The sequence below is a fragment of the Magnusiomyces paraingens genome (assembly GCF_902498895.1).
Source record: "Magnusiomyces paraingens strain CBS 517.90 genome assembly, contig: contig1, whole genome shotgun sequence".
NCBI lineage: Eukaryota > Fungi > Ascomycota > Dipodascomycetes > Dipodascales > Dipodascaceae > Magnusiomyces > Magnusiomyces paraingens.
In genome coordinates, this window is record NW_022474067.1 from 2935493 (window position 1) to 2958950 (window position 23458).

At 36.9% G+C, this 23458-nt stretch overlaps 7 protein-coding genes across 7 annotated transcripts; 4 read left to right on the plus strand and 3 right to left on the minus strand.

Moving 5' to 3' along the window:
- Window positions 1-290: 290 nt before the first annotated feature.
- SAPINGB_P000865 (uncharacterized protein) lies at window positions 291-8500 on the plus strand (the record flags this gene model as incomplete). The annotated part of the gene is made up of 2 exons (XM_031995588.1): window positions 291-417; window positions 471-8500. The coding sequence occupies 2 exons, from the start codon at window positions 291-293 to the stop codon at window positions 8498-8500; spliced, it is 8157 nt and encodes a 2718-aa protein (XP_031851479.1).
- A 227-nt stretch (window positions 8501-8727) lies between these two features.
- Window positions 8728-10749, minus strand: SAPINGB_P000866 (uncharacterized protein; the record flags this gene model as incomplete). The annotated part of the gene is made up of 1 exon (XM_031995589.1): window positions 8728-10749. The coding sequence occupies one exon, from the start codon at window positions 10747-10749 to the stop codon at window positions 8728-8730; it is 2022 nt and encodes a 673-aa protein (XP_031851480.1).
- A 6276-nt stretch (window positions 10750-17025) lies between these two features.
- Window positions 17026-17562, plus strand: SAPINGB_P000867 (uncharacterized protein; the record flags this gene model as incomplete). The annotated part of the gene is made up of 1 exon (XM_031995590.1): window positions 17026-17562. The coding sequence occupies one exon, from the start codon at window positions 17026-17028 to the stop codon at window positions 17560-17562; it is 537 nt and encodes a 178-aa protein (XP_031851481.1).
- Window positions 17563-17670: 108 nt separating this feature from the next.
- SAPINGB_P000868 (uncharacterized protein) lies at window positions 17671-18891 on the minus strand (the record flags this gene model as incomplete). Its single annotated transcript, XM_031995591.1, has 2 exons — window positions 17671-18800; window positions 18867-18891. 2 exons carry the CDS (start codon window positions 18889-18891, stop codon window positions 17671-17673), a joined length of 1155 nt encoding a protein of 384 aa, XP_031851482.1.
- A 326-nt stretch (window positions 18892-19217) lies between these two features.
- On the plus strand, window positions 19218-20097 carry SAPINGB_P000869 (uncharacterized protein; the record flags this gene model as incomplete). Its single annotated transcript, XM_031995592.1, has 2 exons — window positions 19218-19406; window positions 19486-20097. 2 exons carry the CDS (start codon window positions 19218-19220, stop codon window positions 20095-20097), a joined length of 801 nt encoding a protein of 266 aa, XP_031851483.1.
- Window positions 20098-20230: 133 nt separating this feature from the next.
- Window positions 20231-21226, minus strand: SAPINGB_P000870 (uncharacterized protein; the record flags this gene model as incomplete). The annotated part of the gene is made up of 3 exons (XM_031995593.1): window positions 20231-20274; window positions 20424-20946; window positions 21095-21226. 3 exons carry the CDS (start codon window positions 21224-21226, stop codon window positions 20231-20233), a joined length of 699 nt encoding a protein of 232 aa, XP_031851484.1.
- A 612-nt stretch (window positions 21227-21838) lies between these two features.
- Window positions 21839-22955, plus strand: SAPINGB_P000871 (uncharacterized protein; the record flags this gene model as incomplete). Its single annotated transcript, XM_031995594.1, has 3 exons — window positions 21839-22066; window positions 22148-22267; window positions 22341-22955. 3 exons carry the CDS (start codon window positions 21839-21841, stop codon window positions 22953-22955), a joined length of 963 nt encoding a protein of 320 aa, XP_031851485.1.
- Between the last annotated feature and the right edge of the window lie 503 nt (window positions 22956-23458).

Genomic DNA, 23458 nt, shown 5'->3' on the forward strand with positions numbered 1-23458 from the left:
CTTGGTAACCATCTCAACCACCCTAACCCACAATATTTGGTCGTCTGAGAACCAATACTCCAAGAAATTTTCTTTGCCTCTTGCAAACTGTGCTTATTCAACTCAATTCATGTCCGGTTCTATATGCTGTTATTAGAACTCAGTCTTTCATTTTCTTTGGAAAACTTCATTTTAAACATAAGTTATTAAATGTGAGTTTCTGAAATTACAAAAAAATTGGTTTTTTTGATGGATTTGAAAAAATCAAACAGAGAAAACTAACCCTCATTGTATTAGATCAGAAATTACTTATGGCAGAGCGGCCCACAGAAAGTTGGGGTACCTTGAGTGCCGAAGCTCCTTTCCAGCTTTTGAAAACATCGCCTTTTATCCGGGCTGCTTTCATTGAAAAACTTGCAAATCTTGCAAACAAAGAAGGTATGTGTTTAATGGAGTTCCTAAATCATCAACTGTTTCTAACTATACTATAGGTCTAAAACAAAATGATTCGACTGAAATTGTAACCGCAATTTTTTCAAAATATGCACACTACAACGACAACCATTCACGACTAGCTGCTCAAAAAGCTATAATTTCCCATATCAATGGCACCTATGGGTCAGCTGTTTTAAATACTTTGGCTAAGTTGATCACAGTTACTATTTCTCAAACTAAGGCCATTGGCAGTAACTTCACAATATTGGAGTGGGTCAACTCATTTATTCTTGATAAATCAGCCACTTTCGATTCAAACAAGGAAGCTGTAAAGACTTTAATTATTTCTCAAGGTGAAATTTTATATCAGATCGTTACTTTTGCTGAAATTGAAAAACACCAAAGACAATACGTATCTTCTTTAAGGAAAACCCGCACTGCTATTGCGAAATCTCTTGGCCGTCAAAATGAAAAATCATTAGAATTCGCCGACTTTTACATTGAAACTCTTATTTCCAAACCCAAAAATACTATCGAATATATCCCCCGCTTTTTGATCATTTCTGCTCTTGCGGGTGCGTCGATTGATCTTTTATCCGCAAACCCCTCTGTGCAGGCCAAGGTAGAGGCAAAAAAGGATGAATTTTTCAAAATTTATATTCAAAGTGTCCTCGGAACAAAAGTTCCATTGACAAGGCATCTTGTTGACTCATTTTCTCCATTCTTTGTTGACTTTATCACCCAATCCGATTTTGACAAAGTACTTGCACCTGCAATTTCTAAAGCAATTTTACGAGCCTCCGAAAACACACTTTCAACTATTTCTATTTCTCTCTTTTCTAAACTTTCTCCACTTGTCGATACCTCTGATTCCTTGAACTCATGCCTTCTTGCCCCTATTTTATCTTCTTTTGGCTCTTCTAAACCTCAAGTTCGTGTTTACTCCTGTGACAATCTCAAGTCTCTTTTGCAGTTGGCCCAGCCCTCTGAGAAGCTCGATAAGGTTATCAGTTCAATTGTTACACCTCTCAAAACAAATAAAATTACAAATCCGGAGCAACGAGTTTTTTATGGTCTGGCACTTTCCTCTGTTACTCCTTACATCGGTGGCTCTAAGGCAATTTACAATAATCTTCTCACTACTTTAGGAAAAGATGTCAACGAAGCATCTCTATCTTCATTATCGGACGCATTTTTTAAGCATTTGTTTTTTGATTTACAAAGCAATGCTGTTTTGGAGAAATCTGTTCTTGACACCACTTTAAAGGGTGTTTCTGAAAAGAAAGCTAATCTCAAGAAAGTCTGGATTGAAAATCTGGTAAAGCAAATTTTAGATCTTACTAACTGCTCTGCCGAACTCGAAAAATTCATTTCAGGTATCAGCAAATCTTTGACAGATGCTTGGAAGGATATCAACAATAATGCTTCTTTGGCAGTTCAAAACAAGGTTGTCACTATTGGTCATGCCGTTGTTTCTCTTATTGCTAAGTTACATCAAATTGATGAGAAGATTGTGGTACCTTTTGATAATGCCAAAATTATTTCCTCTTCTTTAAAAAGTGAAAAGGCATCTTTTATTACATCTTACCGTGTTTTTACAAAGCTTACAGAGCCAAGTGAGGTTGAATGGGCCATTCGCTCTTTGAGCGCTAGTGCCAAGGAGGTTGTTGCTCTCAACGATGCTGCTATTTCAAATGACTGGGCTTTAGCTTGGATATACTATATGGTTACACCTGTTTCCCCTTCCACTTCTCAACTCGCACTTTCTTTCATTAAAGATTTATATGCAACCTATCAGTCATTTATTGGCAAGTTATTTATTGATAACATTTACAAAATTATTTCTCTGCCGGAAGATTCTAAGCCTATTGATGATGATAACTTGACTCATATTCCTCGAAGTGCCACATTCAATCACATCTTGACTGCTTTGTTTTTACCACAAAATGAAGTTGATGTGTCTGTTCTTGAAAATGATCTCGTTTCATTGTTTGTTATTGCTCACCATCCAAAGTCCAATATTAAAGGTGGATGGGTTTCTCTTTGCTTAGAGTCCAACATCGATCCTGGCAAGGTTGTTGAAACTCATGGCGAGGTTATGCTTCAGAATATTTTTGCCGTTTCTGATGATGCGGCAAATCATAACGATGATGTCATGCTTGATGCTGCAGTTTCTGCTGCTGCTACTCTTTCTTTTATTAACAACTCTCTCATCACTCCCAAGCTTACTGAGTCAATTGTTTCTGGACTTAACACTTCTCAGTTCCCTGAGTTTGATGAAGAAAAGCTGGCTGTCTGGAACACACCTGAGGGTACTCTTGCCAAGAATCCATTTGAAACTTCAAAGGTCTATGCTGAAAACAAAAATTCAAAGGACTATGAGACTAAGAAGTGGGAAGAGTCACTTAAGAAAGAGATTGAAGCTAAGAGGGGTACTAAACCCAAGTTTACCAAAGAGCAACAAATCATTGTCAATGAGCAGCTTAAGAAAGAGAGCGAAATTCGCTCTGAGTTAAAAAAGATTTATGCTAACGTTCATAGGTCTTTGTCTTTGATTTCAAAGCTTTCTATTTTATCGACAACTGCTTACAATGGAATTGAAACTTGGTTTCCGGAATCGATAAAGTCCCTTGAGAATCTGTTTAGCACTGGTCCTATTCTTTCTATTTTTAATGGTGAACCTTCCCGTGTCTTTATTGAACTTTCTCGTAACGTGACTGATCGCATTGGTTCCCACCGCGATATTGCTGGCGTTGCTATTCTCCGAGCTCTCAGCGTCTATGATATTGATTCAACCGCTCTTTTGGAAAAGGATACTTTGAAGGACTTTTCTACCGGTCTTTTGTATAAGATTCAGTTCCAAAGTGAAAAACGGCCTTTGGACTCTATTTCTCTTATTTACCTTCTTCCTCTTATTTTGAAGACTCTTGAAGGTCGAGGAGGCATTGGTACTACTGTTGATGAAGAGATTGAAGAACAAGCTATTTTGTCGCTTGACATTCTTACTGCTCATGCTGAAGAGTTTAAACAAGAAATAACTCCCAGAAAGCATCTTCTCAACACTCTGTTATCGTTGTTAAGCACTCACCCTTCCAAGGTCAAGTCTATTAAAGATTCTTTGGTTAGAATTGTTCAAAGTATTGGTGCAACTTTTACTGATGAAGAGCTCAACTTGTTGATCAAGGCTACTATTTCTTCCGATCTTGCTATTCGTTCTATTGTTCTTGAAATCATTGATAATGAGCTTGATATCTCTCACGTGGATTACTCCAACGAAATTTGGATAGAACGTTTTGACTCTGAAAATCTTTCTGCGATAGCTGACTCTATTTGGAACGATAATGAACTTGCTATCGATGAAACTTCTGCTTTCAAATTGGTTCCATTCCTTGAATCAAATCAATCGTTTTTGCGTATTGCTACTTCTAAGGCAATTACTGCCGCTGTTGAACCATATCCCGATATTCTTGATACTTTGTATGAGAACCTCACTGAGCTCTTTATTGAAAGAACCCAGCCTCCTATTCCTGTTAAGGATAAGTACGGTATGGCTGTCAACAATGGCGGTCCTACTGACACTTGGGAGGTGAGAAGCGGCATTGCTCTTACTTTCAAAGAGCTTGCACCTTTCCTATCTAATGAGCTTATTGAGAAGTTTTTCTCATTTTTGATTGACACCGAGGCTTTGGGTGATAAGAATGCTGAAGTTAGATCCGAACTTCAATTAGCTGGAAAGGCTATTATCCAGCAACACGGCTTAAACATTGTTGAGTCACTTATTCCAATTTTTGAAGCATACCTTACTAAGGAAGTTAAGAAATCGGAAGTTCATGATCGTATTCGTGAAAGTGTTGTTATTCTTTATGGTGATCTTGCTTGTCATCTTAAGCCTTCCGATCCCCGTGTCACTAACATTATTGACAGACTTCTCAGCACTCTTGACACTCCTAATGAGTTTGTTCAGTACGCAGTTTCAGATTGTCTTGCACCTCTAGTCAAGCTTTTTGAATCCAAACTTTCTGATTATTTTCAAAAACTTGAAGAAAAACTTTTCTCCGATTCTAAATATGCTGGCAGACGTGGTGCTGCATATGGTATTTCCGGTCTTGTCAAAGGTGCTGGTATTTCTGCCATGTCAGACTACGATTTAACTCGTATTTTAGTTGATGCAGTAGAAGATCGTCGTGACCCCAAGAAGCGTCAAGGTGCTCAGTTTGTTTTTGAATGTCTCTCTCAAAGCTTGGGCCCTTATTTCGAACCTTATGCACTTGAAATTATTCCTTTGATTCTTGCCAGTTTGGGTGATAGTTCTCCAGAGGTTCGTGAAGCAACTTCTTATGCTGCCCGCCAAATTATGAAGCACTCTACTGGTTACGGTATCAAGAAGTTGATTCCAATGGCTTTGGAAACTCTCGATTCTACTGCTTGGAGAGCTAAAAAGGGTGCTGTCGAGTTGCTTGGTATCATGGCTTACCTTGACCCTAGACAGCTTTCAACATCTCTTTCCACTATCATTCCAGAACTTGTGGGCGTGTTGAACGATTCCCATCGTGAGGTTAGAACTTCTGCTAACCAAAGTTTACAAAGATTTGGTGAGGTCATTAAAAATCCTGAGATTCAATCTTTGGTTCCTGTTCTTATTCAGGCTATTAGTGATCCTACTCAACATACTGAAAAGGCTCTCGATGGCCTCCTTAAGACCCAGTTTGTCCACTATATTGATGCACCTTCTTTGGCTCTCGTCATTCACATTTTGCACAGAGGTTTGAAAGATAGATCTGCCAACATTAAGCGCAAGGCTGCTCAAATTGTTGGTAATATGTCTATTCTTACTGACTCTAAGGATCTTATTCCTTATCTTTCAAGTATTGTTTCTGAACTTGAGGTTTCTATGGTTGATCCTGTTCCTGCTACTCGTTCTACTGCCAGTAGAGCTATTGGTGCTCTGGTTGAGAAACTTGGCGAAGATCAATTCCCTGATCTCATTGGAAGACTTATGGCTACTCTTAAATCTAAGGATAAGGTTGGTGATCGTCTTGGTTCTGCACAAGGTCTTGCTGAAATTACATACGGTTTGGGCATCCGCAAGCTGGAGGAGCTTATGCCTATTATCCTCAAAAATACTACCAGCTCTCAGGCCCATGTCAGAGAAGGTTTTATGCCATTGATGATTTATCTTCCTGCATCATTTGGTGCTTCTTTCAGTCCATACTTGACTCAAATTATTCCTCCTATTTTGGCTGGTCTTGCTGATGATGTTGAGGCTGTTCGTGAAACTTCTCTTAAGGCAGGTAGACTTCTTGTTAAGAACTACGCCACCAGAGCAATTGATTTGCTTCTTCCCGAGCTTGAACGTGGTCTTTCTGATTACAGTTATAGAATTAGAACCTCTTCCGTCGAGCTTACTGGTGACCTTTTGTTCCAGCTTACTGGTGTTAGTGGAAAGACTGAGCTTAGCGAAGAAGATAAAATCATTTTTGGTGATGTTAGCAAGAGTATTGTTGATGTTCTTGGTGTTGAACGCCGTGATCGTATCTTTTCTGCTATTTTTATGTGCCGTACTGATACTTGGCCTCAGGTTCGTGGTGCTGCTGTGGAGGTTTGGAAGAGTCTTGTTTTCAACACACCTAGAATGGTTAAGGAAATTTTGCCTACTCTTACCCAGATGATTATTCGTCGTTTGGCCAGCACCAACGAAGACCAAAGAACTATTGCTGCACAAGCACTTGGCGAGCTTGTGCGCCGTGTTGGTGGTACTTCGCTTTCTAGACTTCTGCCAACTCTTAGTGAAGGAATGACGACTAATGATGCTGATGCCCGACAGGGTATTTGCATTGCCATTACCGAACTTATTGGTTCTACCCAGGTTGATGATTTGGAAGCTCAACAAACTTTGTTCATTAACATTATCCGTATTGGTCTTGGTGATTCTGATGAAAAAGTTAGATCTGCTGCTGCTAAAGCATTTGATTCTCTTCAGAGTGCTATTGGAAACCAAATTCTTGACAAAATCTTGCCCGACCTTATTAAAATGCTTCAATCTGAAGATTCGGCCGAGAACGCACTTGCTGCTTTGCGCAAGATTATTTCTACAAAGGGCTCTGTCGTTTTCCCTATTATAATGCCCACTTTGTTGACTCCACCTATGACTGTTTCTAACGCTCGTTCTCTTGGTGCTTTGGCTGCTGTGGCCGGTCATGCTTTGATAAGACGGTTGGAACAAATTATTGATGCTTTGGTTGATGCTATTATCGATGCAAAGGATGAGGAATCGAAGAGCGTCTTTTCTTCATCTTTGGATTCTGTCATCTTGTCAATTAATTTTGATGATGGCACCCATACTCTTATGCACCATATGCTCACTCTGGGTCGTCATGTGGAATCACCACGTCGTGAGATTTCCTTCAACCACATGGCATCATTTTTCACAGAGACATCTTTGGACTGCTCTCAATACACAGAAGACTGGGTTCAACTTTGTATTTATTCTTTGGAAGATTCAGATGAGAAGGTTGTCAAAGCTTCATGGACTTGCCTTAACAGCCTTGTTAAAGCTCAAACTAAAGATTCACTGGAAGAGCTTGTTAAACCTGCTAGACAGGCACTTAAAACTACAGGAATCGCAGGCCAGGAACTTGCTGGTTTTGCTTTACCAAAAGGTCCAAGTTGTGTTCTGCCAATATTTTTACAGGGTCTCATGTATGGAAGCAACGAAAACAGAGAAGTTGCAGCTCTGGGTATTGCTGACATTGTTGAAAAGACGAGTGCAGCTAATCTCAAGCCATTTGTTACTCAAATCACTGGTCCTCTTATTCGTATTGTTGGTGAACGCTTTTCTTCTTCTATCAAGGCTGCAATTTTGTATACCCTTAACATACTCCTTCTCAAGATCCCCGCATTTTTGAAACCATTCTTACCTCAATTGCAGAGAACATTTGCTAAGGCTCTTGCTGATCCCCACAATGAAACCCTTCGTTCTCGTGCAGGAAAGGCTCTTAGTACATTGATTAAACTTCAAACAAGAATTGATCCCCTTATCACTGAGTTGATTTCTGGTGCTCGCAACACTGAGGATGAAGCAGTTCTTGTCTCGATGCTTCAAGCACTTTCTGAAATTATGTTGAATGCTGGTAAACTCATTAATGCTTCTTCCAAGGCCTTAATTCTTACCTTTGTGGATGAGCAACTTGAGATTGCTGATTTTTTAAAAAGAAAAAGTCTTGCCAAGCTTATGGGCGGTATTGCAAATGCAATGGACAACGAAGAACTTAGCAAACTCATTACCACAAAAATCATCCAAAATCCCGATCAAAAATTTGCGGTATTGACTCTTAACGCATTACTAAGGGTTGCTGGTTTAAAAATCAGCGAAGCTGGTGTTAGTACTGAAATTGCTCATTACATCATTAACAACATGGATTGTACAGATTCTGAAATTTCGGAGAATTTAGTACGTGCCGCTGGAAAATATTTGCTTGATACTTACTCTCCTGATCCAAAATCTGAACAAGACGAGGAAGACAAAGATATTGTGAAACTAAACTTTGATTACAGTCCGGAAGTTATTTCTCAGTTTGTTCAGGCGCTTTCCACTGTTACGGTAAAATCTCCATCACGGACAGGTGAAGCTAGAAGATTATCATTTGTTGTAATCCGCACTGTTGCTAGACACAAATACTCTCTGTTTTGTCAAGAAAAGAGCCTGGATGTTTTGGTTCCAGCTATTTTTGGTTGTGTGCGTGAAAGTACTATTCCTGTCAAGCTTGCTGCCGAAAAGGCTTTTATTCAAGTTCTCAAGCTTACTGATGATCTTTTATTAACTGCTGGTAAGGAGGGTGTTGCCCCTTCAATTCCTACATTTGACAAATGGTATAAGCATGCGGTGGATGATAATGTTTTGTCTGGTGCTATCCCAAGATCTCTTTCAGAATTTACAAAGCGTGTTGGTCAAAAACTTGCATTGGCTGAAGTCGATCGTATCCAAGCTGGTGGTGATTACAGTGCTGTATACTCTGACAGAATTGAAGATGAGATGGATGTTTGGGCTATTGGTTCTCCTGACTTGGAAAAGGAAGAAGATGAATAAATGTAATTTTTAATAAATAAATAAATATTAACATAAGTTTTCTATACAATGAAATTTATTGATAAATAATGCAACATTAACGAACGAATGATGATTAATAAAAATTGAAAAAAAAAAGAAAAAAAAAGAAAAAAAAAAGAAAACGAGAGAGAAATGCGCATAGATAAATTTATATGACAGAAAACTTCACATTGGGAAGCTTGTTAAATTCTATAAAAAAAATTGTTTTATTGTGGAAGTGCTGGCAAAGTATGTGGAATTGTAGCGTTTCGTGAATTCAAGGGGCTGGAAGTGCTAGGAGGCAATGCTGAATGCATTGGAGGTTGTACAGTGTTTTGAGACAGAATATTTTGCTGATGGATAATTGCCGAATCAATGGGAGGCACTGGAACTGTGCCAGTTCCTGTTTGAGAAGATGAATCATTAGCTAGATTTTGAACCTTTGATGATGCTACACCATTGTTATTTGAATTTGTGTTATCAGCCAATACTATTTGGGGTGGCTGTGATTGATAAACATGAGGTTGCTCAGAGTTCTGACTTGTTGTGGCATACATATAAGACTGTGGAATTGGTCTAGAGGTAACTGCGGTTGCATCTACGTGAACGGAATGCTGTTGAGTAGTTCCTGAAGGCACAGCATATGAAATAGATGGTAAAACATTGGTCTGTGGATTTGCATAATAGTTTCCATGAATTGGTATCCACATTGGTGACTGTTGAGGATGCTGCTGAGCCATATGTTTCATTTCGATAGGACCCATTTGCCTGGACGATTGATCAGTAGGGTTGGTATGTGAATTTTCGGCAACCTGAGATAATTGAGGGTTTGAGGACAGTGCTGGAAGCAAATGGGATTGCTGAACTTGGGGATGCATTTGATTTTGAGAATTCTGGTGATGAGCATTAGACGCTGCAGACATTGCTGCTGCTTGTTGTTGTTGGATTCGAAATTGATCTATTTGCTTTTTGCGTTCAGCAGCAGCTAAAACTTGAACTGTTCGTGTCAAATTAGTTGGATGATAAATAAAAGTTTTAATATCAGCAACAAATAACGGGTATAAAATATCAACTATTCGTTCACGTGTAGAAAATTCCAAAGCTCTTTCATAAGGAATCCATACTCCTTTTAAATACATTGTTCCGATTTTAACAACATGTCTTATTTTTTCACTTTTTAAAATTCCATCTCTTCTACCTCTTGTCATGCCGGCAACATTCAAAAGCTTTGTTCCATTAATCATATTATTATCTTCTCTTCTTGCAACACAAATCCCTTTCACTTCTACCTGGAAGCATAGTGTTCCTTCATCTTCCCAGAGTGAGGTTGTTACACGTGGTTTTATTCCACCAGCTGGGGGTATTTGCCCTACTGCATCTTCAGAGGGTTGTATTGTTCCTAGCATAGATGGAAATTGGGCTGCTGCGTTTAAAGAAATAGCTGAAGGTGCATGAGCTTGATGTGAAAACCCCATATAATGTGGCGCTGCAGAAAATTCGTATGGCATGTGTGGTGGCGGTGGAGCAGCGTGAAAATGATAATACGCATTTTGTTGAAAAGGAAATGCTGGTCCAGGGTGATTTGAGATATAGGGTTGTGGAGGCATTGCTTGTTGTAATTGAAACTGTGGTTGAGGTTGAATCTGTTGCTGTAGATGAGGCTGGGGAATCGTATGATTTTGACTTTGACTTTGACTTTGATTTTGTTGCTGAGAACTGGGTGTAAGTTGTGAGTATGGCTGGGTTTGTATTGGGGCTTGAACTGGTGTTGATATTTGTACTTCAGCTTGAGATTGGGATTGAGATTGCAACTGAGACTGAGGATGGGACTGAGGTTGGGAGTGGGACAGAGAAGTATTTTGAGATGGTGGAATTTGAAATTGTGGTTGCGGTTGTAAAGGTGGCTGCATAGGCGGTTGTAGGGATGACTGCCAAGGCTGTTGCAATGGCGGTTGAGGAAGAATCTGCAGCGCTGAAGGCAAGTTTGGATGCAAATTTTGCTGTCCTTGAGAAATAAATGACCCTTCTTGTTTCATCTGCTGTTGATTTTGTTGAGGCTCGCCTTGTATTCGTTGAACCACATCTTGTTTATGCTGTACATTTGATTGACCTGAGAATTCCGTTGAGGAAGAGGAGAACACATCATTTGACATTGTATTTCGTATCGAAGACTGTGAGCCAGGAAGGGCCTGTTGAAAATCTTGTTGGTTTGGTGGTGAAAATGGATGCTGTTGAGAGGGCAGTACCATGTTTTTTGCTATTGGATAGGCTAAAGATATCATATCCAAATGACAAAGTCAGCCATATTGTTGAATGTTGGTAGCACTGTAGCTAGTAAAATATTTAAAATAAAGAAATTTTGAAATAAATATGACCTGTCTTCTGATTTTTAAATAGTTATTAAGGGCAGTTTATCGGATATAAGGAAAAAAAGTCACTGGGTTCAAATCAGAGGAATAATTAAAAAAAAATATATCTAAAAAAAACAATAATTAGTTGAGTTTAGAAAAAATCTTCTTTAAAAAATTTCGAAAAATAAAAATAAAAAATAAAAAATGAAGGGAAGGGAAATTCTTTTAATGCAAATTTTTTTTAGGATTTTGATTTTCTATTATGAAAACAAGTTTTTTTTTAAGTTAAAATGAGGCTGAAAAGTTTTTAACAGTTGTGATAAATATGAAGGTTTAGAAGATAAAAAAAAACTCCTGTTTTGTTTTAATGATCTCTTGAGGAATTTGGGTTTTATTTAAATCCTGTCCAGCGCTATAAAACAATATTATCAAAAATTTATACTTATCAAAGTAAGGTTTTGAAAAAATAATTGATAAATTATTAAGCCAGAATGGTATAAAATACTGCTAAAAGGGTTGAAAGCAGGGTCATTAATGTAATCAGTTATTTGGTTACTTTTTTTTGTTTTTTTAAGGAGGGGGGTATTTGGGAATTTCAACTTTTTTAAAACTTGGTTATTAGTTGAATCCATCCTTTTATATATTTAAAATCGTAATGAAGGTAATGCAAAAAATGAATGAAAAAAAAATTTGAGTTAGGATTTTAAAGAAAAAATGTTTACAGCTGATTTTGTTTCTAATATAAACCATAAATTTCCAAATGAACAACGCAAATGAATAGAAAAAAAAATCCAAAGAAGAAAAAGGAAAAAAGTTCTTAAAGGATTTTTTTTACCTTATGTTAAAGCTTATTTTTAAATCATCCGTATTTTTGGTGCTTGTAATCAATGGCGAAAAGGGTTTAAAAAAGAAAAAAATAAGGAATCTACTCATATTTATAAAAAGTTGTCAACACATTTGGCCTTTCATATTGATAAAAAAATAATAACCTTTCACAGCAACACCATAGCTTTTGTGACAAACGGACATTGTATGGATATTTTAAAATAATATTTTAGATGAAATAAAAATACAAAAAGTTACAAGTCTGTTTATTTAGGATTTAAGTTTTTTTAAAAGATATTTTGATCAAAACTAGGTTTTATTTTTTGTACTATTCATAACCAAATGATTTCTGAAAGCAGTTTACTAAGACTTTATATATATCTTTTAAATATGTATTTATATTTGTATTTATATTTATATTTATATTTATATTTGTATTTATATTTATATTTATATTTATATTTGTATTTATATTTATATTTATATTTATATTGACTAAATATCTTATCTGTCTTTTTTATTTATGGGAAATCCCCAAGTAAGATATATATTTTTAATGTTTCAGCACATATTAAATCAGATGGGTAGTATACGTAAATAGTGCTTACTTTTGAATCTTTAATTTTTTTTCAAAAACGTCGATTTGTTGGGTTTTACGACATGAACGCAAAAAAATCTTACTCGGGTATTGAGCTTAGCACTGTAAAGGTACTTTTTAAATGATTACCTGAATTTTTTAACAATAACAATGAATCACTAGTTCAAACAAATTATAATGCTCCTAATCCAGTCATTAGGCCAAAGAAATGATTCCTCATTAAGGATTTGCAACTACTTAAAGTCTTAGTTAGAATGAATCTATAATTAATGGCAATGACCTAATTCCAAAAAACCATCGAATAAACAAATAGTTCATATATATATATATATATATATATATATATATTTGGTGCAAAAATAAGTGAATGAAAAAAAAAGTTAATTCTGATGTTTGTTTCAAACTTAAACAATTCTGGAAGTTAAAATTCTTTTCTTTTTTGAAATAATATATATTATTTATTATCGTTTTTTTTTTTTTTTTTTTTTTTTGATTCTGACGAAGTATTGAATAATGTTTTCAGCCAGAAATACATAATATGTATCGAAAAATAGTGATTGGGTTGGTATTGCCAAATAAAAAAAAAAGAGGAACACATACTTAGGTAATTAATTTTATCACCGATTTCTTTAGCTGTTTATTTTATTTATTAACTGATGATCATAATGGGCCTGGATTATTGCATTAGGGTTTACTAACAAGTTTAACAGTTGTGAAGAAAGTTTAAAAAATAAAGTCAATCAGGGTTAGAATTACTACATGTATGAAAAAAATTAGTCGTAAAAGTATTCCATGAAAGCAGTTTTTTTTTTAATATCATGACTTAAGCAGTTCATCAAGAGGAAAATACCCTATTATCAACAAACCAAGTCACTAATGGTATTTTATTCAAGCAGTATTTCAGATTTAGCGGACTTTGAATTTTTTTTAACGAATATAAGCATCCGACACATTTCAAATTTAGGTATTGCGCAGATAGGTTATGTGAAAAATAAATGATAATTCCTTTTTTTTTGCCTTAACTTTACTTGTAAAAAATGATACATGTTGTATCATCATTATTTTCAAATTAAATCTAAATTCTATTTGATAAAACTTAAGGCTTTGGTTAGAAATCCATTAAAATGACCTAAAGACGACTGTATCAAAGCGACTAAGCTCAAGGAATTGTTTATTTTAGAAGCAATTAAATTTTTAGTCCTAATGATGTTATTCATCGTTATTGCAAAAGTCATTTCTATTGAGTCATGTTTTAAAAAAGGCGACTTTTTGTGTTTTAAAAGCGTACATAAGTGTATTTTTTAGGGAAATAAACTAATGGTAGCTTATTTAATGTCATTTATTTATTTTTTGTAATTCTATCAGCACTGGTATTATTCTTAATAATAATAATATTATTAATTAATAAAAAAAGATTGTATTACAGGACACAATAGCTATCAGAAGCATCAGAAGCATCAGAAGCATCAGAAGCATCAATTGCAGTTCAAACCATAACCCAATGTAACATATAAACAATTAAAACAGAATATCAGCTTAAAAATACGTATTAAACTTTTCTTTGACGGTTCTAAGCACCTCGAAACTAATTCTGGTATCTATTTCAGCTAATTGGCACGCAACACTCAAAAAATTGGCACATGTTCACAAAAGGTAAAAAAAAAATTCAATATATTAATAATTTCATCGTGCTATTGTTACGAATCGAAATGTTTAATAGTTGTTTCAGATGAATGTTACATATAGGCGGTATTTCGCTTAAAAAATGGTATATCAATAAAAACTAAAAGTGATAACATTGCTAAAATAGTTCTTAAATAACTAGTTTCAACCAATTTTCAAACTTGTTATTGCTTTGTACTCAAATAATAGGACAATAGTTTTAACTATGAAACAATTTCTAAAAGTTCAAATGGACACACAGTAATTCAATGAACTATTTCTTAGGCACAAGATTTACTCGCAGCAAAGCATTAAAATATTTCGGGAGGTATATTTCTTTCGGAAAAAAAAGTCCAAATTCGACCTAAAGACCGTTGCTGCTTATACTTTTTCATGAAAAAAAAAACGAAGTCTAGGTTTTAAACATTTCAATATCTTAATCTTTAAACATTTTGGGGTGCAGCACCCTTTAACTTGACACAATATATTAATGACAATAGCCAAACTTATAAATAAAGGTTGATTTATTTCTTTTATTGTGGTTGAATTAGGGATATAAAAGGCATTTTTATTTATGCTTATAATATTTTAAGATGGAAAAAAAAACAAGTTTTTATTTAAAGGCCTACAGACTCATAATAATAGGTACAACGTCAGTGATTGAACAAAATCCATAATATTACATAATATTACATAATATATTAGCGATGATATGTAATATAAATGTGATAATTTTGATTCAAGAGGTACGATTCAACTGGTTAAGATCATATGTTAAAAATAAATAGACTTAGAATATTCTTTGTAAAACACTCCATTTTGTAATGATTAAAACCATAAAATATCATAATTGAAATAAGTAAAATTCTACTTAAAGTTTATTTTTTGTTAAGGAAGTTGTTGGTTGTTAAATCTTACATTCCTTAGATTAAGTTTTTCGTTTCGTTCTTCACATTCAAACCCTTGATAATCCGCCCAGGTATTTAACAAATGGACAAATACGAACAATATCTTTTGAATCAAATAAATAAATACCTAAACTCTAATTGATTCTTTATAATCTCTTGAATTATCTATATAAATGTAGCCCATGAATATATATATTCTTTTTCTTCTTGGTTCAAAGAATCTCGAAAACGTCGTTGTTGTTAAATGATGAGTTTAGCGATTAATATAAATCTACTTTTCATTTTATTTTCCTTAACTGAGGCAATCTGGTCAACTATATACACTGGAGACAGCTTAGAAGCCTATGTTCATTTTTCCAATAATGTCTTATTGTTGGTGGGACCGGCAACCCTATCCCCACTGCCAATGAAAGAAATTGCACAACCTCCACAGAATTCAACACTTGCATTGACCGCTAATAATACACTTGTAGCGTTTCATGGATCTTCATTTTGTAAACCATTAGAAATATCGGCATATTCTGTGTTTGAAAACAAATGGAGCAAACTTTTATTAAATTCGTTTGATTCTGCCGCCATTCCAAGATATATGGACAACTCGTTGTACATTTCTTCACCATCAAGGTCTTCAATTTATATATATGGAGGAAGAAATTTAACAAACTCATGTGATATCTTTCTTTTAAATTATTACTCGTCTTCTTTAAAATGTCTGGAATCTTTGTCGGTTATTGACAATCAAATATACGTCTCTAATGATATTTTTGAATTTAATTTGGCAGATCAAAGTTTTAAAAAGTGTCAACAAATTTTGAACCCATTGAAATTTTTGGTGCAGGAATTTTTCATAAATCAAATTTGTCATCTCTCATTATAGGAGGAAAGACTTCTCATGGTTGGGTTGGGTCAAATCAGTTGTCAATTTGGGAATATTCTTCATGGGAATTTATATCTGCCAAAAACAACGAAAGAGTGGACTCAAGGACCAATCCTTTAATATTGCCATTATTAACACCTCTTAATTCTAGTAATTATTCAAATACCAATTTTGAGTTATCCAAAGAAGTTGACAACTTTTTAGTAATTGGTGGAAGCGTTAATGGGCATGACGCGTTACCTTTTGTAACAAGTTTGTCTTTCAATACTAGCACAGGATGGGTATGGAGATCGCTAACTACTCAAAACATTTTAAATTCGTCTACAATTTTAAGTGCAGTGACGTTTGGAGATATTTTAATTATATTTTCTCAGGAGACAAGTAATAGTCTATTGAGGAGAAGTGGAGACAATCTAAACATTCAATATATTGATACACATTCTTGGGGAGAAATCAAAAATTATTCTCCTTTAAATTCACAAACTCAAAGTTTAAAGAGGATCTCAACAAGTGTGAAATCTGGAAACCCTGTAAACTTTAAGGATTCTAGTACATCTATTAATTCACCCCCATATAGTAGTACAGTCTTAAATGAGTTTTCATCGACAGAGACTTTCGAAACAACGGAAAATGATGACGCCTCAGGGAAAAGTACAAAATTCGAACTTGCTGTGGCCTTACCTTTACCATTAATTTTTTTTGTTGCACTCTTTGCAATATTTTATAGGATGTATGCTCAAAATTGTATTCCTCTTCGAGACCAGAACAAAAGGAAATTATAAACACCTGGTTCACCTTATTTAGGACCACTGATACCTTCAAACACTTTGCAATCTTCAAGTGCAGTGGAATACCCTGACTTCAATCTTTTTGACTCAATTAGTAGCTGGGCAGAAAAGAGATTGGTTTACGAACTGGCTGTTTCAAAAGCCCAGGGCATTCAAAGGTCTTTGGGGATTTCAATTCACCAAGAGCCGTATCAATCAGTTAAAAGTGTGTCTGCGGCAGTGAAATCCCCCCAAAGCGTTAGAATAACCCCATATTTTGAAGAATTTGAACCTTTTGTGGGATCTAGCGAACTAAAGAAAGATGGGGTATTCCAAACAATGGAGCGGCTTCAATCAAAACAATTTATTCAAAATCTTTCCAGTCCAAACAAACCACAAGGCTTTCTTCTAAGACGAATGAGCACACTTTTTGAAAAAATTGGAACAAAAGGGAGGAAAAGTTCACATAGTCTTGAGAACTGTGAAGACGGCATTGGATCACCAATTTTTTTACAAAACAATACAGTCAGACAAACTATGCAGCCTAATGGAAGCTCATATAATGTCCTGAAACAAGATTCCCATGAGCTTTTCCAAGCTGACGGTTTGAACCACGGAAGACGATTTAGTTTTGAAAGTATCGGGGTTCAGGCTCTTGAGATGAACAAAGAACCCTTTTTAGATAAAAACGATGATGATGATGATGATGATGATGATGAGGAGGACGCTCTCGAGGGCATTTTCCATGGCCGGGAGGTGCAAGATCTTATTTTTTCTCAACGACAAAATCAACTGCGGGTAACAAATCCCGACCCCGCAGCAAGCCGCACCAATAGCCAAAGATCTGTTATTGGAGTTTCAGTTGAGATGGATGAGAAGGAAAAAAAGAAAGGTGAAGGTAGAATAAGGCGACTGGAGGTGAGGAAAACACGGACAGCAGTGACCGAGACTATGAATAGAGGGGGGTCATCTGAACAGATTGAGGGATCTAAGAAACAAATCTTGGGAGAAATTTTTGGTGGTGGCACTCGAGCAGTTTCCAGTGGAAGCACATTTGGACGACTACGAAGATGATGGGATAGGATATTATACTACTCTAAACAGTTTAAAATTATTTATTTTTTCAAGATTTTATACATTAAGTTCGTAAAAGTTTTCGTTTGATGATCATCTTGCTTAATCTTAGGCCGAAGACTTTTGAATATAAGAGAAAGTAGATTCACGGGCAGCCTGGATAAGCAGGGCATCGGCCAAAACAAGGGCAGCCATGGCCTCAACAATGGGGATGGCACGGGGGACAACGTTGGGATCGTGTCTGCCACGAGCAGCAAGAACACCCTCCTCACCCTTGTAGTTGGCAGTCTTCTGCTCCTGGGAGATAGTGGCAGGAGGCTTGAAGGCGACTGAGAAATAAATGTTCTCACCGTTGGTGATACCACCCTGGATGCCACCAGAATAGTTGGTCGTTGTGCGGAATTTTCCAGTCTCGGGATCCTTGTAGAAGGGATCGTTGTGCTTGGAACCAGACATGGTAGCACCAGTAAAACCGGAGCCAATCTCGAAACCCTTAGTAGCAGGAATAGAGAGCATAGCGTGGGCAATGGAAGCTTCGAGCTTGTCAAAGACGGGCTCACCGAGACCAACGGGAATGTTGCGGACGACACAGGTGACGACACCACCAACACTGTCCTTGGCGTCTCTGTGTTCCTCGACAAGCTTGGTCATCTTGGCAGCGGTCTCAGAGTCAGGGCATCTAATAGGACCAGACTCATCGACCTGGTCACGGGTGATTGTGTTGAGAAGCTCAATGAACTTGGGGTCGGAGGGATCACGGTTCATGCTGACGGGGCCGACAGCCGAGACAAAGGCAACAATCTCAACATTAGACTTGAGCTTAAGGACCTTTTCAGCAATAGCGCCAGCAGCAACACGGCCAATGGTTTCTCTGGCAGAAGAACGACCACCACCGGAGGAAGCCTTGATTCCGTACTTGGAGAGGTAAGTGTAGTCGGCGTGGGAAGGTCTGGGGAAGCCGTCTGAGTCCTTGTTAGTTTCGGTGTAGTCGTGGGGTCTTTGATCCTTGTTATTGACAATCATGCCAATGGGGGTACCAAGAGTCTTGCCAAATTCAGTGCCAGATTGGATAATGACCTGGTCGGCCTCGTTTCTAGGAGTCGAGAGTTTGCTCTGACCGGGTCTTCTGCGAGTAAGCTGGGGTTGGATATCGGCCTCGGTGAGGTCCAAACCAGGAGGAACGCCGTCGACAATGCAGCCGACAGACTTGCAGTGGGATTCGCCGTAGGTAGTAACCTCTGAAAGAAAAAAAAAAAAGATAAATTAGATGAAGAATAAATAGAAAGGCTTGAGTTGTTACGTACTGAAGATTTTGCCAAAGGTAGACATTGTTAAAGATGGTGGGTTGGGGTGTTTGGAAAGGAAGGAAAAAAATCAGGGAAATGACGAGGTTCTGCAGAAATTTTAGTCTCGCCATGATCTGCCCTGAAATTTTTTTTTTTTTATTTTTAAAAAAATAAATGCAGAGTCATAGTCACGTGGTTATGGCGTGGTGTTCTTCCGGGACTTGTTTAGTTAAAGAAGTGGATTTTCCCACTACCCGTTTAAAAAAAAAAAAGTTGTTGGTTGGTTTTGACACCACCATTTAATCCAATATATTTGAACATCCCCCCCCCCCCCCAAACCCCCTCCCCCTCATCATCATCATCATCAGAATGGTTGTCGAATTTTTATATGCAAATATTACTGGAATTATAGTGGCCCTTGTGTGTATTCTTCTGGGCATTGCTTTGACTGTCTATAGAACAGGCAATAACCTCCCAGGTGGTCGCAAACGCAACTCACAACCTACAATTATAATTGCGGGGCCCCCATCAGGAGGTAAAACATCGCTCTACACTCTGGTAAGAAGAAGAAAGACTTTTGATTATTTTATAGCTAACTGATTTATTTTTTTTATTTTATTGTATTTTATTTTTTTAGCTCACTACTGGCAAGGTTGAAGATACTGTTACTACTCAGATACCCAATGTGTACAATTCCTTTAGTATTCCCTTTGATTCGGAAACAGACGCCTCTCGCATTACCCTAATTGATCTCCCTGGTCACCCCAAGCTGATACACCATTTGGACGAGGCATTATTGGTTAATTCCAATATTAAGGGCATTTTGTTTGTGTTAGATGGTGCTAGCGGAACTCGTGGCATTGAACAAGCTGCACAGTATTTGTTCAAGGTTCTTTCCCGGACAGAGTATCGAATGGGTGGAATTGACATGATGATTGCATGCAATAAGGCTGATTTATTTAGTATGGTTCCTGCAGCCAAGCTGCGCAAGATTCTTGAGCAGGAGCTGACATTTATTCGTGATGCACGGGCTCAAGGATTGGGTACTGTTAAGAATGAGGATACCCTTGGCGGAAGAGCAGCTAGAGATAACCCAGAAGATGACGATGCAGAAGGAAGCTGGTTGGGTCAAGGAGAACCGATTGATTTCAGCAAGCTTGATGGAGAAATTGCCATTGCAGATGGTAGTGTTAAAACTAAGAGTGTGGAATCATGGAAGCGATGGATTGAGGGTGTTGGTGTTAATTAATTAAAAGATTCAACAGTGTATATATAATATTCCAATGATTATCTCTCTCTCTATCTAAATAAGACAACATGAGCATATTTGAATTAAAGACAATATAAAAATTATTATTATAACTACGTAAAATTGATTAAAGTTAGGATATAAAAATAACAAATATAGTTTCCAAAATAGTAATGGCTTTTAGACAAGTGTCTCAGGGCTTTTTTTTTTTTTTTTTTTTTACAAAGGCGCATCATTACTTCCATCCCCGGGAGGCGGTGGTGTTGTTGTTGTTGTTGTTGTTGTTGTTGTTGTTGGTGGTGGTGGTGGTGGTGGTGGTGACGTACCTGAGCCGTTTGGTGATTGTGATGATTTTGGTTCCTGCTTTTGTTCCGAGCCTGGAATGTGGGTGGGGACTTTGGGAAAAGTAAGAGGATTGCTGAGCATTTGGTCAACCTTTTTACTAAGTTGGGCAGAGCGATGTGAGTTAATGCGCATAATATAGTAATGCTTGTCAAGGTTAAAGACTCGCGGTGGCTTGTCGATGATAGCTTTGAGCGATTCCTGCGTTTCTAAAAGCTTATCGAGAAGAGCTTGTTCCCGATCCCAAGAGTTGTTCGTGGTAAGAGCAGCACTAGAAGTTTCCTTATTTTCTTCCTTGTCATCTTTCTTGCTATCTTTTTTATCATCCTTTTTTTCAGTATCCTTGGACTTCTTTTTAAAAAATGAAGCAAGATATCCTGGCTCTGCTTCTTTACGTTTGGCAGTCACCGATTGCGTGAGGGCAGTGATTTCGGGTTCAATTTGTGCAAGCTTTGACTTTGCATTTTCAACCTCCTGATCAATTACAGGCGTTGCAAAACCAGTATCCTTTAGATGGACTTCACATACGTAAAAAAAATCTGCCTAAATAAAAAAGAAGGTTGCATTTCACCATGAAGTCTGTAGATTAGATGTATAAGAATTTCCCAAAGATAAGCTAGAGAGGGGGGAGAGAAAGTTAATTTCATGCACGTACCTTTCCATCATTAGACACAAGAACGGTGGCAGTTGGTTTACAACAAATAAAACAAGCACGAGATGATGCTTGAGCAACAAGTCTTTTATGATAGATGTTTTTAAAGGGAGGAACTATTTGTTTGGAAGCCATGATGGCGATGATACTGATTGATAATTTTGAAATCTGCCTGCGGATGTTTGGATTTTATTTATGTAAGGATGATAGTTGTATTTGTTACAAAAAGGTGGGAAATACTGGGGGGGTTATTTAATTGTAACAAAAAAAAAAAAAAGGATGGCCGGCAAAACTGAGTGTGCTCTCATAATAATTTATAAATTTAAAAAAAAAAAAAAATTGAACATCCATATATGGCTGGCCTCCTCTTTTCTTCTTCTTCTTATTCTTTCTCTCCCCCAACAATTTTACTAACAACAATCTCTTTAATTCTGAAGTGATTGTTCCGAAAGTGTTTTTTTTGATATATTTGAGACCCGTTTCGTCATTTGTTTTGTTAAAGGTGGCCGTTTTTTTTTTTAGGGGATAACGTTTATTAAATTTTTTGGGAGTTGGATACGCTGAAATTCTAAAAATTCCAAATTACAATTAAAAAAACAAGTTTATCAATTCCGAACAAATTACTTCTTTTTCTTCTTCTTCTTCTTCTTTTTATTCCTTCTTTTTTTTTTTTTTTTTTTTTTTGTTAAAAAATAGACTCACTGTTTTATTTATCAAGAAAATTATAATATTCATCATTCTTTTATAATGGCTTTCAAAAAAAAACGAACTTTTTTCTACGCAGGCAGTCAAAAACTCCCTGAAAGTGGAGACGGGAATTCACAGCAAGGCTCGTCAGGAGGGGCTGGAGGAAGCGGTGGCTACAATAGGTACAACAGATTTAACAGAAATAATAACTACAATAATAACGGCGGTGGTGCTGGTGATGCAGAGGATGGTGCCTTTGCGAATAGCGGGCCCTCAATCACACTTCAAGTATGTTTAGTGGGATACTTTTGACGCGTTTACTTGAGTGAATGTATATATATATATATATGCTAACAATAGGATTAATAGTTGGACAAGCGAAAAAAAATCACTGTGAGGTCATACCACGGTGTCAAGCTGGTTGATATCAGAGAATTTTTCACAAAGCGTAATGACGACGGAATGCAGCAGGAACTGCCAGGAAAAAAGGTATGCGGGGAATAGTTTTGTTTTGTGGTGGCGTATGCCAATTGAGGAGTCCAGGATTAACACGTCATTTTAGGGAATCTCACTGACAGAAGAAGCTTGGAACAAGCTTGTGAGCCAGATTGATGCAGTCAAAGAAGCACTAGCCAAGTTGGATGATCCCACGGCTGCTGCTGCTGCCGCTGCTTCTTCTTCTTCTGCTGCTGCTGCTGCTACCATACAAGAGGAGCCCAGCAAAAAGAAACTCAAAACGGAAGACGGTTCTGCAAAGGCTATTGAAGAACGAAAAAAACCTAAGAAAAAAACCAAGGAAGAGGAAGACGCTGAGCTGGAAGATTCTGAAGATGAGGATGAGGATGATGATGATGATGATGACGACAAGCCTATCCGACTCGCAAACCACCCGACTGCAAGTACAAATACGGCTAATCAGGAGGACAATTCTTCAGATGATGATTCATCTTCGGACGAGGAAGAAGGCAAGGATGATGTTGTTGGTGAGCTTGAGGCTGCGATACTGGAAAATGAGCTTGAAGATGACAATGATGACGATGAAGATGATGATGACGATGATGATGATGATGATGATGATGATGACGATGAAGAGGATGAGGTTGACATTGGAACAAAAGCAAAGGCCGCCAAGCCTGGGAAATCGCGGCAGGACGATAGTGAGAGTGAGGAAGAATGATTTTATGAGTTGATTGATGAAGTTGATGAAGTTGATGAAGTTGATGTGAAGAAGGGAGATTTATTGTCCATGCTTATGTATATATATGAATAAGTTATTTGAAAGGAACACTTTACCGTAAATGAAGTTACCAGGTAAATTTTGTTGAACTAAGTTAGGTTATTTTGTGGTAGAGCTATATATACATGTGTTATGGCTAATTACGTTCCCAAGACAGCCATGGGCCTAAGCCCGTGGGTAAGCATTCCACGTGAAAGCGCGCGTGGCATGCGTGTCTGCGGGTCCCATTCTCGTGTTTATTTTTTTCCTAAAGAAGAAATTTTTTGCGATAAGACATAAATAATAATATTTTTGAAAATTGGTCAAGAAAAAAAAAATATTTTTGAAAAAAAAAAAAAAAAAAGTTTTGATGAATTTGCATTCCGTTGAAAAAGGAAAATTTATAAGATACTAACAAGATGAGATGAGAGGAACAAGCGCGCGCAAATCTTTACGGGGGAAAG